This window comes from Lissotriton vulgaris, chromosome 2_1 (assembly GCF_964263255.1).
Source record: "Lissotriton vulgaris chromosome 2_1, aLisVul1.2, whole genome shotgun sequence".
Lineage (NCBI taxonomy): Eukaryota > Metazoa > Chordata > Amphibia > Caudata > Salamandridae > Lissotriton > Lissotriton vulgaris.
This window is the reverse complement of record NC_141687.1, coordinates 285,842,289-285,858,832: the sequence shown is the minus strand read 5'-3', so window position 1 is coordinate 285,858,832 and position 16,544 is coordinate 285,842,289. Positions and strand designations below refer to the sequence as shown.

The 16,544-nt window shown below is 49.6% G+C and overlaps 1 protein-coding gene across 9 annotated transcripts in view; it reads left to right on the top strand.

Annotated features, from left to right (window-relative positions):
• Positions 1-16,544, top strand: part of VMP1 (vacuole membrane protein 1) — an 864,072-nt gene that overhangs the window by 511,061 nt on the left and 336,467 nt on the right. For all 9 annotated transcript variants that reach the window (XR_015308362.1, XM_086954948.1, XM_086954944.1 and 6 more), the window contains one exon: positions 16,053-16,184. Coding sequence is in view for 8 of the 9 variants with exons in the window: in XM_086954948.1 (XP_086811074.1) it covers positions 16,053-16,184 (132 nt within the window). In the remaining variant the exon portion in view is untranslated. The remainder of the gene's footprint in view (positions 1-16,052; positions 16,185-16,544) is intronic.

Below are 16,544 nucleotides of genomic sequence, written 5' to 3'. Positions count from 1 at the left end.
GTGCCCCCCCCGCGCGTACCTGTGTGCCCCCCCCGCGCGTACCTGTGTGCCCCCCCCGCGCGTACCTGTGTGCCCCCCCCGCGCGTACCTGTGTGCCCCCCCCGCGCGTACCTGTGTGCCCCCCCCGCGCGTACCTGTGTGCCCCCCCCGCGCGTACCTGTGTGCCCCCCCCGCGCGTACCTGTGTGCCCCCCCCGCGCGTACCTGTGTGCCCCCCCCGCGCGTACCTGTGTGCCCCCCCCGCGCGTACCTGTGTGCCCCCCCCGCGCGTACCTGTGTGCCCCCCCCGCGCGTACCTGTGTGCCCCCCCCGCGCGTACCTGTGTGCCCCCCCCGCGCGTACCTGTGTGCCCCCCCCGCGCGTACCTGTGTGCCCCCCCCGCGCGTACCTGTGTGCCCCCCCCGCGCGTACCTGTGTGCCCCCCCCGCGCGTACCTGTGTGCCCCCCCCGCGCGTACCTGTGTGCCCCCCCCGCGCGTACCTGTGTGCCCCCCCCGCGCGTACCTGTGTGCCCCCCCCGCGCGTACCTGTGTGCCCCCCCCGCGCGTACCTGTGTGCCCCCCCCGCGCGTACCTGTGTGCCCCCCCCGCGCGTACCTGTGTGCCCCCCCGCGCGTACCTGTGTGCCCCCCCCGCGCGTACCTGTGTGCCCCCCCCGCGCGTACCTGTGTGCCCCCCCCGCGCGTACCTGTGTGCCCCCCCCGCGCGTACCTGTGTGCCCCCCCCGCGCGTACCTGTGTGCCCCCCCCGCGCGTACCTGTGTGCCCCCCCCGCGCGTACCTGTGTGCCCCCCCCGCGCGTACCTGTGTGCCCCCCCCGCGCGTACCTGTGTGCCCCCCCCGCGCGTACCTGTGTGCCCCCCCCGCGCGTACCTGTGTGCCCCCCCCGCGCGTACCTGTGTGCCCCCCCCGCGCGTACCTGTGTGCCCCCCCCGCGCGTACCTGTGTGCCCCCCCCGCGCGTACCTGTGTTGCCCCCCCCGCGCGTACCTGTGTGCCCCCCCCCCCCGCGCGTCCATTGTGTCTGGTTAAGGAGGGCTGGGAGTAGCCTTTCAACCCTCCTAAACAGGATATTGTGGACTATGTACTTGGCCTGCGTTCACAAATGGCTGAGTACATGAAGAGTGGCAAGCAAGCAAAAACCTTCAGACCAGCTAGGAGGTTCAGAAAGCTTGGCATGACCAAAAGGCCATACTGACTGTTTATCAGCCAGGAAAGAAAGTGTGAATGTTGAAGCCTTTGGCCTCATCAGCTCTGCAAGACAAGTGGACTGGCCCCCACACCATTCTTGAGAAGAAAAGGCGAGGTCACCTATTTTGTTTACCTAGGTTTTGCAGCGTGAATCTTTCTGGGTTCTCTATGCTGTGCATTATTCCGGGGTCTAGTGGTTGGGTCCGGAATTGTAGTCCTTTCTTTTTTTTTTTTCGTAGCCCAGGTGGGCGTCAACGTCACACCTTCTGGTGTACTTCCTGTGAAGTTGGCACGCTTCCTGCGGAAGCTCCCACCTTTGGGCGCCATCTTCAGATTCTTTTATCCGCTGTTGGGTCTGGATCGTCACCGAGAGGTTCCAGAGTTTTTGGAGAAAAGAAGGGAAAAGCTGGAATCTACTGAAAAAGTTTGGAGAATTCATCCAGGAACAAGACCACCAAGCCAGGGACGATGAAGGAGGAGGAGAACTTCGAATACATCGACGTCCAACGGAGAACGCACACACGGGGGGCCCTCTGAGCGCAGGACTAGACAAGACCCGGTTGAAATTCTGCCGCAATTGCCACCACAAGTACGCGCAGAAGGACCAGCACCTGGTTCGCAACCTCTGCCTGACGGTCGACCACGAAAGCAAGCATTGCAACGCCTGCTCCGTCTTCATGCCAAAGACTCTCAGGATTAGAGAGAGGCAGAGGATAGCCAACCACAGCATGCAAGGAAAAGGCCAACCTCTGTCGCTTCCGGACTTGGGCCTCTTCAGTGACGAAGAGGACAACGTCGCTGAGGGACCAGATGACTTCACGGTCATAGAGACTGATAAGAAAACTACAAAAGAGGTAGGGGAGATGTCGACCCCCAAAGCCCCGACAGACTCTCGAAAGCCTGAGTCAGACTCTCGAAAAACAGAGTAAGTCCACGAAAGGAGCAATGGCACCGAAAATTTTGCCAGCTGCATCCAGGGACAAACAGTCCAGCGGATCCTTCGAAAAGGACTCCCAGGCTGTGAAAACACACGAAAAGCCTAGGTTGTCAAAGCATGCCCCCGAAAAGGAACACTCGACACGGAAGGAAAACGACCCGAAGGCTTCTTCAAAAGCGACGTCGAAGAGATCGTCCGAAACACTTGACGCCGAACAGACCGCCGAGATGGAAAGGAAATGGATAACATCCTGCAAAGGAAAAGAGAATTTGACGAGCTTATGAAGAGGTTCACCATCCCGTCGAAGCCGGCGCTGACTATCGCCGAGGACGAAGAGGAGTTCGACGCCGAAGAGCCGCTGAAAACTCCCGAGCCCCAGGAACACGAGCAAGGCAAAGAAGACCAGCGCACAAGTTTGGAGGTATCCTCTGTGGCGCAGGACCTGGATTGGCAGGACCTCGACGCCGAAAGCCCGGAAGAGCCCCTTCGAGGCCTTCGCCGCCAGATGACATTGGGATCTACAACATGGTCATCAGGAACGCAGCAACAGCTTATGAAGTGAAACTGGAGGAAGAAAAACCAAATGCCTGCTTCCTCCTAGAGACCCTGCTCCCCACTCAAACCAGGAGTCAATTCCTCCCATGCTACCAAGTGCCCTGGACCAGGGGAGAGAGGCATTCAAAGAGCCAGCAAGCTGCAGGTCTGTCATACCCAGGACAGAGAAAAAAAACACTCCTCTACGGATCCGCCCTACATCCAGGGATCCGTCACAGCTGACTCCATCATTGCAGCAACAGCCAGAAAAAGGACCAACATTCCCACAAACTCAGGCCCCCCACCTTGACAAAGAGAGTAAGAGGTTAGACGTCACTGGAAGGAAGATAGAGAGGAATGCAGCAGTACACTGACGCATTGCTAACTCTAATGCCCTACTCAACAGGCATACGTACCAGCATTGGATTGCGGTCGGACAACTACTCAAACACCTCCCTGAGCAATACCAACAGAGGGCAACACACCTGGTGGAGGAAGGCAAGAATATAGCCAACTCATGCCTAAAATCAGCCCTGGATGCAGCAGACACGTCCAGCAGGCTCATGATGATCGGGGTCACAGAGAGAAGGCATGCCTGGCTGAGAATATCAGGCTTCAAGCCAGAAGTACAGAATAACATCCTGAACACCCCCTTCAATGGTGAAACCTTGTTCGGAGCATCAGTGGATGAGAAACTCACCCAACTCAAAAAGGAAAATGAAACTGCAAGGTCCATGGAGGCCATGCAATTCAGAGGAATGAGGAGAGGCACACCAACACGGAAGAGGGGGAAACCAGCCGGGAACGTCACATCAGACATCCCAGCAGGGCTACCAGGGCGACAACCAAGCACAGCAGGGCCAGCAAAAACAAACCTGGCAATACCAGCCTCGGGCCAGTCCTTTCACGGGCGGGCAAATGGACAAGGGCAAACAAGAAGGGGGGGCCAGCACCCCACTTCAAAGTGACTCCTCACCACCAACCATGCCCCACCCACACGACACCGCTAGAGGAGAGGCACAACAAAGTCAGCAAAAAAGGGTCACATGGGCAAAAGATCAACGAACATGTTTGCCCCAGTATTGGAACTTTCATAGATTCCCATGCTTTTGTATCATTCCCCGTTGTTCGGAATGGGAGTCTCGGTAATAAAAAATACCATAGTAGTAGGTACAAAAGAGAAAGGAAAGCCTAGGCCTCATTCCCTTTTGTAGCATATCAGCCTCTTTTTGTAAAAGAGACCACATTTTAGGCATCAGCCAATCAGAAGAGCCTCAAACCCGTAACCTTCCTGAAGGAACCTCAGAGCCTCAGATTTTCTACCGCACGTTGTGCTAGGGCGGCACAATTGAGCTCTGCTCTATTTTCAACTCTTTCAAGTAGATTTCTACAGTTTTTTCTTCAGGATTTCTTCAGTTTACTTCAGAAATCTCTCCTTTTCATCAGGATGTCTGAAGTTGAGAAAAAGAAAGCCCTTTTCAAGCCATGTTCCACCTGTGGAAAGAAAAGGCTGTTTGTGGAGGACAAACACAAAGATTACATTTACTGCCTTTATCTGGATCACAAAGCAGAGGACTGCAAAATTTGCCGCACTCTCTCCACCAAGACCTTGAGAGGTCGTGCTGGAAGACTGCTTACATGGCTACAGAGGCAGGAGGAGAGGAAACATGGAGTTTCCAGTGATGAAGAGGAATCGTCTTCACTTGCTTCCTCAAAAAGGTCAGTGAAAAGGGGTAGAGGTTCCCCATCCTCCTCTGTTGGGCGCCCCTCAAAGGCTTGTAAAAAGACCCCCAGAGAGTCTGATAGCCGGGGTTCAGGAAGTTCCCCCCCACCGCAGTGGGAAGGATAAGGCAGAACTGGTTTCGCCTCCTAAGGGTGAGAAGACAGACCCAGCCTTCAAAAAACCCTCCTCACATTCTTCAGAGAGGAGTTCTAAGTCCTCTACGACGAAGACATCGTCGACGAACCCACCGTCCAAAATCCAATTGGTCCCGTCGACGGGCTCGTCGGCGGGAGAATCGTCGGCGAAAGCTTCGTCGTCGGCAGCTTCGACAGGGGGTGTGCCGACGGCATCGTCGACGGCTTCATTAACATCGTGGACGAGGAAACCATCATCGTCGACGGCAGTGACGACGACGGCGTTGACGACGGTATCGACGACGGTGGTGTCGTCGAAGAGTGCATCGACGACGACGACAATATCTACAACGTCGGCAGGCTCGTCGACGGTGGTGTCGACGACGACATCTGTAATTCCAATATCGTCGACGAGGATATCTCCAGCGACGACAGAACCATCGACGATAGTGGCTACGGAGAGACGAGTGACGGTTTCTTTAGCGAGAATCACTCCTGAGATGACATCCCAGAGAAAGGTGACCTTTTTACTGCCAACTTTGTTGTTGGACCAGGGAGAATCTGAGAAAGATGGACAGGATGCTTATGACTATGCCAATAGCCCTCTCAGCTTCTAATCAAGAGTCAAGAGACCGATTCAGAAGAGGCATATGACCAAGGGGAAGGAGAATATCATCAAATGGCCCACTCTAAGGGCTATGAGCCACAAGACATGATTTCGGTTCATACAACATTCCTGCATGACCTCCACAAGATGTTGCAGGACTATAAGTCAAAAGCAGAAAGACCAACACCACGTAGGTCTGCTCCTTTGACAGCAGTGAGGAACCCCTCATCTGTAGTCCCTCCGGTACTTCCGATACAGACGCCACCTCAACCTCAGTGGCCGGTGCCTCAGGCTCCGTCAGAGCCAGCCGATGACCCGGATGGGGATGGTGATGATGAATCATCCAATGGTGACCAAGAGTCGGATCATGATGGGGATGAATATAATGACTACATCATCCCAGACCAAGCTTCGCCTCATCAAGACTTGGTAGATTCACCTCCTGCTGACGTCGGCAGTTTTCACCAGCTGATGGAACGTGCAGCTGGGAGATTTAAACTAGTAATGCCTGCTCAAACCACGGACTGTTTCTTATATGATTTAAAAAAAACACACCGCAAGACAACAAGGTCAATTCCAATTGTGGATCATTTGTGGGAGGAAGGTTTGAAAGCTATGAAAAACCCAGCGACGGTGGTCCCTGTGCTACCGCGTCTGGATAAAAAGTATAAAGCACCAGATGATGGACCTGCAGCGCTAACGGGCCATCCAAAACCTGACTCTGTCATCTCACAGGCAGCACAGAGGAAGTCGCGGAACCCCTCTGCTCCCTTAACGGCCCCTCCTGACAAGGATGGACGACGACTTGATAACACGGGCAAGCGGTTTTCATCGATGGCTAGCCTGCTAATACGTGCCGCCAATGCTTTGGCGATATTAGGACGATATGATCGCCAATTATGGTGTGATGTAGCTCCATATCTGGAACAGCTTCCACCAGAGTCAGTGTCGGAAGCAAAGAAGACTTTACAAGAGGGTGAGGCGGTCTCTATGGAAATTACAGACTGTGCCATGGACATTGCCACGCCACGTTGGCAGGAGCGGCAGTGTTAAGACGCCAAGGGTGGCTGAAGGTGACTTGGTTTTGACCGGAAATTCAGAACAAGGTCCTTGATCTGCCCTTCGATGGCGAGGCCCTATTCGGGAAATTAATAGATGATACTCTTCAAGAGATCAAAAAGGACACAGAAACAGCCAGGTCGCTAGGTACCCTCCAGTATCGCAAATCTCCCTTCAGAGGTTCGAGAGGGAGAGGAGGTGGTTATAGAGGTTCATACCACCAACAACAGCAGAAACGCTATTCTTCGAACAGCTCAGGATACCAGCAAAACCGCCAGTCATACCAGCAAAGACTGGGCCAATCTTCGGGTTACTCGTGGCCTTACAACAAGGGCAAGCAGGCTGCCCGTGGACGGGACACGTCCAAGCGCCAATAGCGGCCTACTGGCTCTGCCTACTGTTCCCTCCGCCAAGAAATCATCAGTTGGAGGCAGGGTGTCAAAATTCCTTCAAAATTGGTCCAAAATAACATCGGACCGTTGGGTAATCAACATCATAAAGCGAGGACATACTTTGGAATTTATGGAAGTCCCTCCACCCAGGGCCCCAGCAGCCATTCCATCGAAACATCTGCGTCTCCTAAGGCTCGAGGTACAACAAATGCTCCGCAAAGGGGCGATAGAGCCGGTCCCCTCCAAACAACAGGGCCAAGGTTTCTATTCCAGGTTCTTCCTGGTGAGAAAGACACTGGAAAAATGGCGACCCATCTTGGACCTCAGGGAGCTAAATGCCTATCTCGTCTCCCTATCCTTCCGGATGGTATCCCTACAGGACATATTGAAGATGATCAGCCCGGGGGATTTCATAGCCACGCTCGATCTGGAGGATGCGTACTTCCATGTCCCGATTAACCCAGCACACAGAAGGTTCCTACGCTTCACAGTAGCCAAGAGCCATTTTCAGTTCAGAGTTCTGCCGTTCGGTCTTCGCTCTGCCCCAAGGATTTTCACGAAGGTGCTGGCACCGGTGGCAGCATTTCTGCGAAAGAACCACGTCCAGGTCTTCCCTTATCTGGACGATTGGTTACTGAAGGCCCCGTCCAGAAGGTTAGCGCAGGACGCTGTGCAGGCTTGCACCAATCTGTTCCAGAATCTGGGGCTCACTTTGAACAGAGAAAAATCCACGCTGATGCCCTCAAGAAGAGCACAGTTCCTAGGAGCAGTGTTAGATTCACGGCTCTCTAGGGCGTTTCCTACTCAAGAGAGGATAGAGAAACTACAACGGTTGGCACGAAACCTTCGGGGGAAAAGGTGTCTTTCTGTACGCAGCTACAAGTCACTGCTAGGGGTGATGTCATCATGTATTCCCTTAATTCCACACTGCAGACTGCGGATGCGTCCCCTGCAGGAACAACTGGACCTCCAATGGAAACACGTGCAGGGATCGTTCGAGTACAAGGTGGTTGTCACTCGGGAGATGAAAGAGGCAGTGATTTGGTGATCACATCAAGACAATTTGTGCCAAGGTCTATCCTTCGCAAGCGTACCATCGCCTCAAATACTAACGACGGATGCGTCATTGGAGGGATTGGGAGCAGTGATGGAGGATCTGCAGGTCAGCGGCCATTGGTCTCCTCGCGAGCAAAAACTGCATATCAATCTGTTGGAGCTGAGGGCGATCAGGCTAGCTCTTCATGCCTTTCTTCCGCGACTCCAGGGTTCACAAGTGCTCATCAGGACGGACAACACCACAGCTATGCATTATGTGAACAAAGAAGGAGGAACGAGATCACTCCTCTTGTCGCGAGAAGCTCAACAGATATGGGAATGGTCAATTCTTCAGAGAATTTCACTAAAGGCGGAGCACTTACCAGGAGTGCTGAACAAAGGCGCCGACAGACTGAGCAGGTTATCCTCAGTCAGTCACGAGTGGGAACTAAAGCAGCAGGTTCTGGATCTACTATTTCAGACATGGGGTACACCGGAGGTGGACCTATTTGCAACGCCAACCAACAAGAAATGCCGGTCATATGCCAGCAGGTTCCACCATCAAGGCTCATTGGGCAATGCCCTGTCGATAGCCTGGACGGGGAGGTGTCTTTATACGTTTCCACCAATTCCCCTGATTCCACGCCTCATCAGGAAGATGAAGACGGAACCATGCAAAATAATCCTAATAGCCCCAGCATGGCCGAGACAGTTTTGGTACACAGAACTACATCTGCTGTCGCTAGTTCCTCCATTGCTGCTGGAGGAGGTTCCGGATCTTCTGACAATGTCCGGAGGACAGGTTTGGCATCCAGACCCAAAATCATTACACCTGACTGCATGGCTCCTGACCAGCGAGAATTCATGAATGTCCCTCTTTCCAAGGAGATCAAGGACATCCTTTCCCAGGCAAGAGCACCTTCAACAAACAAGACATACAGATTGAAATGGAAAAGGTTTTGTATTTGGTGTAAAAAGGAAAAGGTTGATCCTTTTACTTCGAAACCTCATCAACTCCTGCCTTATCTGCTCTCGCTAGCAAAGTCTAATCTGACCCATTCTACGATCAAGGTCTTCAAGAATTGTCAAGCAATTCCTTAAAGGCCTGTTCAGGGTCTATCCTCCAGTGAGACCTCCTCCTCCAACTTGGCATTTAAACTTGGTCCTGGCTCAACTGATGAAGGAACCATTTGAGCCGATTCACCGCTCAGACTTGAAATATTTGTCATGGAAATTGGCTCTACTCTTAGCCCTGACCTCGGCTAGGCGAGTGGGGGAGTTGCAGGCCCTTACTATCCAAGAGCCGTTTTTACAGTTCAAAAGGAACACTGTCATCTTGCAGACGAACCCAAGATTCATTCCTAAAGTTCCTACAGACTTTCACTTAAATGAACCAGTAATTCTAAAGACATTTTTTCCAAACCCAGTCACTCCAGCGGAGAAGACATTGCACACTCTGGATTTACAACGATGTCTAAAATTCTACTTAGACCGTACCAAGGAATTTAGAAAGACTTCGCAATTGTTCATTGCCTTTGGTGGTCCAAGCAAAGGTCTCCCTCTGTCCAAACAGGGGATCTCAAGATGGATTTCAAGTGCTATTCTGCATTGCCACAACATAGCAGGAAAACCTCTGGTGGGCAGGATCCGTGCTCACTCAACGAGATCAGTGGCATCCTCAACAGCCCTCTTTGCGGGGGTACATATAAAGGACATTTGCAGGGCTGCTACCTGGAGCAGCGTGCACACTTTCACTAAGCATTACTGCTTAGAGTCATTGCAGCAGGATGAGGCGGCGGTGGGCCAGGCTGTCTTGAGGAACCTCTTCAAGTATGGTGAGCTTTCCTTTCTATCCCACCTTCCATTGGTAACACATTTTGTGATTTCTTTTTTACTGTTATAAGGTACTTATTTACAAAATGTGTTTATGATAGTTTACTGCTTGCTATTCTGATACAAAAGCATGGGAATCTATGAAAGTTCCAATACTGGGGCAAGAAAACAAGTTACTTACCTGTAACTTTGGTTCCCCAGTATTGGTAACTTTCATAGATTCCCATGCGCCCACCCACCTCCCCGGGGAAAGCTCAGCCTTCAGCAAGTATGGTGTCTAGCACACAAGGGCTACGAAAATCTGAGGCTCTGAGGTTCCTTCAGGAAGGTTCCAGGGGTGAGGCTCTTCTGATTGGCTGATGCCTAAAATTTGGTCTCTTTTACAAAAAGAGGCTGATATGCTACAAAAGGGAATGAGGCCTAGGCCTTTCCTTTCTCTTTTGTACCTACTACTATGGTATTTTTTATTACCGAGACTCCCATTCCGATGACAGGGAATGATACAAATGCATGGAAATCTATGAAAGTTACCAATACTGGGGAACCAAAGTTACAGGTAAGTAACTTGTTTTCAACACCAGTAGGAGGCAGACTAAAACACTTCTTCCAGGAATGGAAGCAAATAACATCAGACAAATGGATACTGAACATCATACAGTTCGGATACTGCATAGAACTGAAAAAGAAACCAGGAAACCGAAAAGAAAAACGCATTTAGCAAAAGAACTAGCGCTACTCACAGAGAAAGCTCAGGAACTCCTCCACAAAGAAGCCATAGACACAGTACCATTCAAAGAAAGAAACAAGGGAGTGTACTCAAACTACTTCCTCGTACCAAAGGTGGAGGAAACACTAAGACCCATCCTACACCTACGGTTCCGAAACCAATACAAAAGAACACAAATATTCAAGATGACATCTCTTCAAGAAGTCATTCCTCGGATAAGGGGCGGAGACTTTATGTCCACCATAGACCTAAAGGATGCTTACCTACACATTCCCATGAATAGACAGCACAAACATCTACTGAGATTTGAAATCAACAAAGCACACTACCAGTTCACCGCCCTGGCCTTCGGACTAAAATCCGCACCAAGGGTCTTCACCAAGTGCCTCGCTGCCGTTGTAGCGCACCTAAGGAGTGAAGGGATCCATGTATACACCTACCTCGATGACTGGCTCATTAAAGCAAGTTCCTACAAACAATGCAAGGAACATGCACAACGGGTCACAAAAACGCGAACGGAACTGGGATTCTCAATACATTGGGGGAAATCCTCAACGGAACCAGAGCAAGTGAAGATGTTCCTAGGTGCACAGATCAACACCATACAGAGCAAAGTGTTCCCCAGCGACAAGAGAACACTTGCCCTGCTGAAGGAGATACGTCAGTACCAGAAGGGGCGAGCTCTAACAGTGAGGACAGCGAGCAAATTCATGGGCATGATGGCGTCCTGCATACACCTAGTCTCTAATATACGGCTACACATGAGACCATTCCAGGAATGGCTGCAACAACAATGGTCACAAGCTACAGGGAGTTGGGAAGATCTAGTGGTTGTAACGCACGCAGTGCCAGAGCAGATAGCGTGGTGGAACAAGGAGAACATAACAGAGGGGAAGCCTTTGACACCACGAAACCCAACAGTGACCATCACCACAGACGCATCCCAGAAGGGATGGGGATTACACATGAACCAACTCAAGGTGCAGGACATGTGGACTCCAACAGATGCGATCAGGCACATCAACTACCTAGAACTAAAGACCGTGTTTCTTGCCCTATATCCTTCCAGAAACAACTGTACGGGCAAAGAGTGTTGATACAGACTGACAACACCACAACGATGTTCTACATCAAAAAAACGGGGAGGAACAAAATCAGTTGCACTATCCAACCTAGCGCAGGACATATGGAGATGAGCCATCCCACTCAAAATAGACCTCCTATCTATACACCTACCAGGGAAGGACAACGTGGAGGCAGACTGGCTCAGCATACAGACATCGGCATCCCACCAGTGGGAGCTCAATGAACAAGAAACACAAAGGCTATTCAAGAAGTGGGGGACTCCGATAATAGACCTATTTGCAACACACCAGAAAGCAAAATGGCGATACTTCGCATCCAGGCAACCAGGGGAACAATCATAAGGGAATGCCCTATGGATGAGCTGGTCAAAAACATTTTCCTACGCTTTTCACCCGATACCACTAATGCACAGGGTTCTCAGTAAATGCAGAACCAGCAACATGACACTGATTCTGGTGGCACCACAGTGGGCCAGGCAGTCATGGTTCTTACAAATAGTGGAGATGGCGCAGGGACCGCCTCACAAATTCGGGAAAAGAAAGGACTTACTCCCCATGAAAAACTGAGAGGTACTCCAGCCAGAGAGCCTCTGCCTAGCGGCATGGCTCCTGAAGACATAGAGTTTGCACATCTGAAACTGCCGGAGAGCACCCTTTGAGTGCTACGAGAGGCAAGAAGGCCTACCACACGGAGGTGCTATGTGGCAAAATGGAAAAGATTCACACAATGGTATATCAAGGAGCAACTGCACAAGAAGATGACAACAGATGTTTTCAGCCTTATCTGATCGATGGAGGGCCAAATGGCTTGTGCCAGGATGTCCCCAAATGTCATCTGTGGTGCAGGTCGTAATTCTGACACAAGGGGCTGTTACCTGGCTGTGGGTGACCGGAGGAAAAAACATATATAGGGGGATACGTAATCCAAAGTCAGAGTAGATAAGGGTATGTTGATGGTTTTAATGCACAATATCAGACACACACTGATTCTTCAGCAAGTTAACGCAAGGCTTAACAGGAATTATATTGTGAAGCTATTACAATGCCAAGACGACTACAACAAAATATGAATGAACAAGTATATTGTAATGAATACTTACAACAAGTATGGACATGAGTGAATATATTACTGTTAAACGGTCGGCATACACCTATACTGTCGCGAAGAGAGAGATAGGTTTGCCCAAATCTCAAAAGAGCATGCTTTATACTTACCAGTCACAACGATGCGTCTTGCTCTGAGTTGCCATTCCTGGTTTTGTTGCAGTGCAAGGAGCAGAAGTAATAGTTGGGGCCTGTGACGGATGGGACAACAAAACAGGTTCTTAGGAGTACATTAACAAGAAAGGAATGAGCATACTATTTTTAAGAACATGAGTATTCAAATTATATTACAGTGATTAATCATTGAAAAACATCATTCCTATAATAAAGTTGGTACAACAAACAAAAGTTATGGAAATTCCATAATCTAATATAGACATCTTGCCGTAGATTCCTTACCTTAGAATTTCCCAAGTGTCAGGCTGGTCCTGGAAAAATTTTCCTTGACCAATAGCCTCATGCGCCGATAGGTGGAGTCGGTGACTTCCGCGTGACGTCAGCAGCATCAGTGACGTCAGTGACATCCGCGTCATCTATATAGGTGCCACCACGGTGCGCTGATGTTGGTTCTTTTCTTTCCGCACCAGCCAGTGCAGATCCTTGAAGAGAGGTACCATTCTGTCACTTTTGGACATGCTTTTTCTGACTTTTTGGGTGTGTCAAAGAATACTTCTGGATTCAAACCTTGCAGCGCCTGCCACCGCACCATGTCTGTGAGAGATCCACACCTGATTTTTCTTTGGTGCTTGGAGTGTGACCTCGACTCGAATTCGTAGTCCGACTACCAGGCCATGTCTCCAAAAGCTTTCAGGGAGCTGTCCCTAAAGCTACTTGCGGCCCGGCGCTCTGCATCATGCAGTTGGTTCTGAAAGTCTTGTCCTCAGTTCCAATCGAGAGGAAGGTCCGGGCAGTGCTCCAGGAGTCCTAAGTCGTTATCTTCCCACTTAAATTAATCAGATCGGTCAGGAAAGAGGCACAAGAAATACAAGAAGTCGAAGCGTGCTTTTAGTTCTCCCAGTCCGACAGATGTGACAGATGACTCTCGGTGCTCTAGGCCTTGTTCTGCGGAAACCTACGTCTGAGTTGGCTCTATGCGTCCCTGACTTTCCAAGGGCCAGAGCGAGCCTCACCCAGCTTAAAGAAATGTATGACTCTGTGCCCTATATTTAGACGACCTCATCTTCCCGGCATGATTTCAGACTGAGGGGGCTCCATTGGGTTCCATGCCAGCAGAGCTGATGCCCCGCAATGGATCTATCTGGTGGTGATTCCTCCTCCATAGCCACGGTAGGGGAGAAAAGAGGCCAGAATCTGAAGAGGTATCCAGGCCCCTGGCCTCACCCAATTCCTCATAACAGTGCATTTCTTGCTTAGACAGGTCTTGTAAAGGGTCCAGCTGGGGGTCGAGCGGTCACTTTGTCCCTGGAAAGGCACGGAAGTGCAGAGCCGAACCAGGTGTAGGTTCTGCATAACGACGCCTAGAGAACTGAGGCTCATCCGTCACGTTGGTCGACGGACAGGAAGAAGTTGAAGCGTTCTTCAACTTCTAGTGTTTCTTATGTCTCTTACCACACCGACCAGATGACTTTGAGTTGGAGGATGAGGACTTAGGACGTCCGGAGTGGTGCCCGGACCTTTCTCTCGACTAGGACCGAGAGCAAGACCTCCGGGGCGAATGGCATGGTGCCAAGTCCTGTGCCCTAAGTAGCGTTAGGGACTGCTCCCTGAAAGCTTTTGGAGCCTTGGCCCGGCAGTCGGAGCATGACTTTGAGTCATGGTGGTTGCGGTCCAGGCACCAAGGACACATTAGGTGTGGATTTGTCATCGTCCTGGCGTGGTGGCAGACGCAGCACAGTTTGAATCCAGAAGTCTACTTTGACACGTTGGAAAAACTACACACCAACAAATATTTGACATAATGTTGAAAAAAGCCTAGCAAAAAAGGGACAGGGGGTAGTTTACTTCACGGATGTGCACTGGCTGGCGTGGAAAGGAATAGACACAGATGCCCCTACGGCGCAGCCGACTATGTCACGCAGGGCTGACCGATACCACCTACCGGCGCGCAGAGGTATTGCTCGAGCACAATCCTTCTGGATCCAGCCGAACGCCTGGGAAATTCTAAAGTAAGGAATCTGCAGCTAGATTATTTCTCTACCAGATAAGGTGTTACCAAAGGTAAGTAACTTATCCTACTATGTTATACTGTGCTACAAGACATCTGTGTCTTGTAGAGTTCAATTTGGAGACTGGCCCTATGATTTGCTCTAATGCATTAGGAAATACTTCTGCCCCAGCAGTATTAGCCAGTTTGCTTTGAATAATGATTGTTTGAGAAGAAGGGAGTATAAAAAGAAAATATTAACATCAGCTTAATGAAATAGGTTTATTAGAGGTTTTTTTCAGGGATATGTGCATGATGTCTTGAAAACAGTATAGATTTCGGAAAAGGACATAGTTGAGTGTTAGTATGATATGTTTTAGGGACAGAGAGGGAGATTTAGTTCTTACCTGACAAAACATTAGGGCAGTCAGCAACAGGCAACCCATCTAGCAGGTGAGGGTGCATTGTGGAGAGGATAGACTGCTTGAGGGATGTGAGATGTAGACAGCATTTGGGTGTACCTCCAGAAATTGTTATCCAGCTTGATTCCTGGAGAACATATTTTACCCACCTCCTCTCATCCTGCCATTTCCTCTAAATATCCCCACGGTGCGTGCCTTCCCCCAATGCATTTATAGAGTATGTCACCTCCTGCCACAAGGCTGCCTTCTATGTTTCACTGAGGGTGAATGAAGGCAGCCCTTTTATTTATTTTTTAACTGTTTTAAAATGAGTTCACTACAAGGTCGCTCTTCTCCTTAAAACAATTCCACTTCAGACCTGCTTACTGAATCCTGCAGGTATATTGTGATTCCAGGTGTATGAAGTCATAGCTTTCTTATGTAGTTTCAGGGGTATAGGTGTCAGGCTTGTGTGATGTAGTTCAGGTATATATTTTTTGCCTATTTGCCGCCATTCGGTGATCTCCACCTACGGGCTGCCCTCATGCTTTGGTTCGGTCGTGCATGCTTTGGTTCTTCCACGCATGCGAGCATGTGTGTCAAGGAGGCAGACTGTTAATTTGTAGATTTACAAGTAGTAACTTTACGGTTGTAAATGTTGTAGGAGTCCCCACCTCCTGAACTGAGGGGATGGAGACTTGTAAGGCTACCCTTAGATGCAAAACTGCACTCTGACATGTTGAATAGTGAAAGTGTTAGACTTACTTGTAGTTGAGTTTTAATTGTATACATGAGTAAATCTACATTTGCAATTTTACCTTTGAGAATATGGCCACTGTTTCAAGGGTCCCAATGTATACTTTTAGAGCACCCTTGAGCTATTCACTGACCTTTTCCCTAAAGTAATTTTTCTCTTTCCTGCTATCTCAAGTTAAATATTCAATGATTCTGTGAGAAAAGCATTTTTATTCTATGTGTGAATTGTCTGTGCTCCTTAGCTTTTGGGTGATCAAGTTTCTTTTTGTAGCTTTGATAAGTGCAAAGAAAAAAATATAAAGTTCTGTCCATTTTAAAAATTGTTTAAAAAGAAAACATTAAACCCTAAAATATGTTACCCTAAAACCCTATAATTAAACCCTAAAATATAAGGTTCTCCTTCTTTCTCACTGTCCGCCTCCTCTCTTTCTCCAGGGGGCTGGCACTGCCATCGGTGAATTACCACCTTACTTTATGGCCCGAGCAGCAAGGCTGTCTGGTGCTGAGCCAGATGACGAAGATTATGAAGAATTCGAAGAGATGTTGGAGCATGCACAAACAGCACAAGTAAGAAAAGTGAAAACGAAATGTTATGTTTTTCTGATTAGAGTCAACATCTATGTTCTCCTTATTTATGAATGGAATGCTAACAATTCAGTTGTTGTTTCATTTTATTGTTCAGGTCCATCAAAACAGCAATTGACGTTACATTAGTTTATTGACAAACTTGTTCAGACTGAAATTTGGTGTAGACTTACACAGTATTCTCTGGTTCTAGTATATCACATGGCGGTCTTGTTGATTCTTTGAAGGGTCATCTCATAGAGCAGAACCAGTGTAGTAATTATCTGTTTACAAATGTAAACGTTTTTACTTTAAAACTTCCTTCTGGTAATTTAAAGTATAAAGTTTCATCACTGCAGAAAG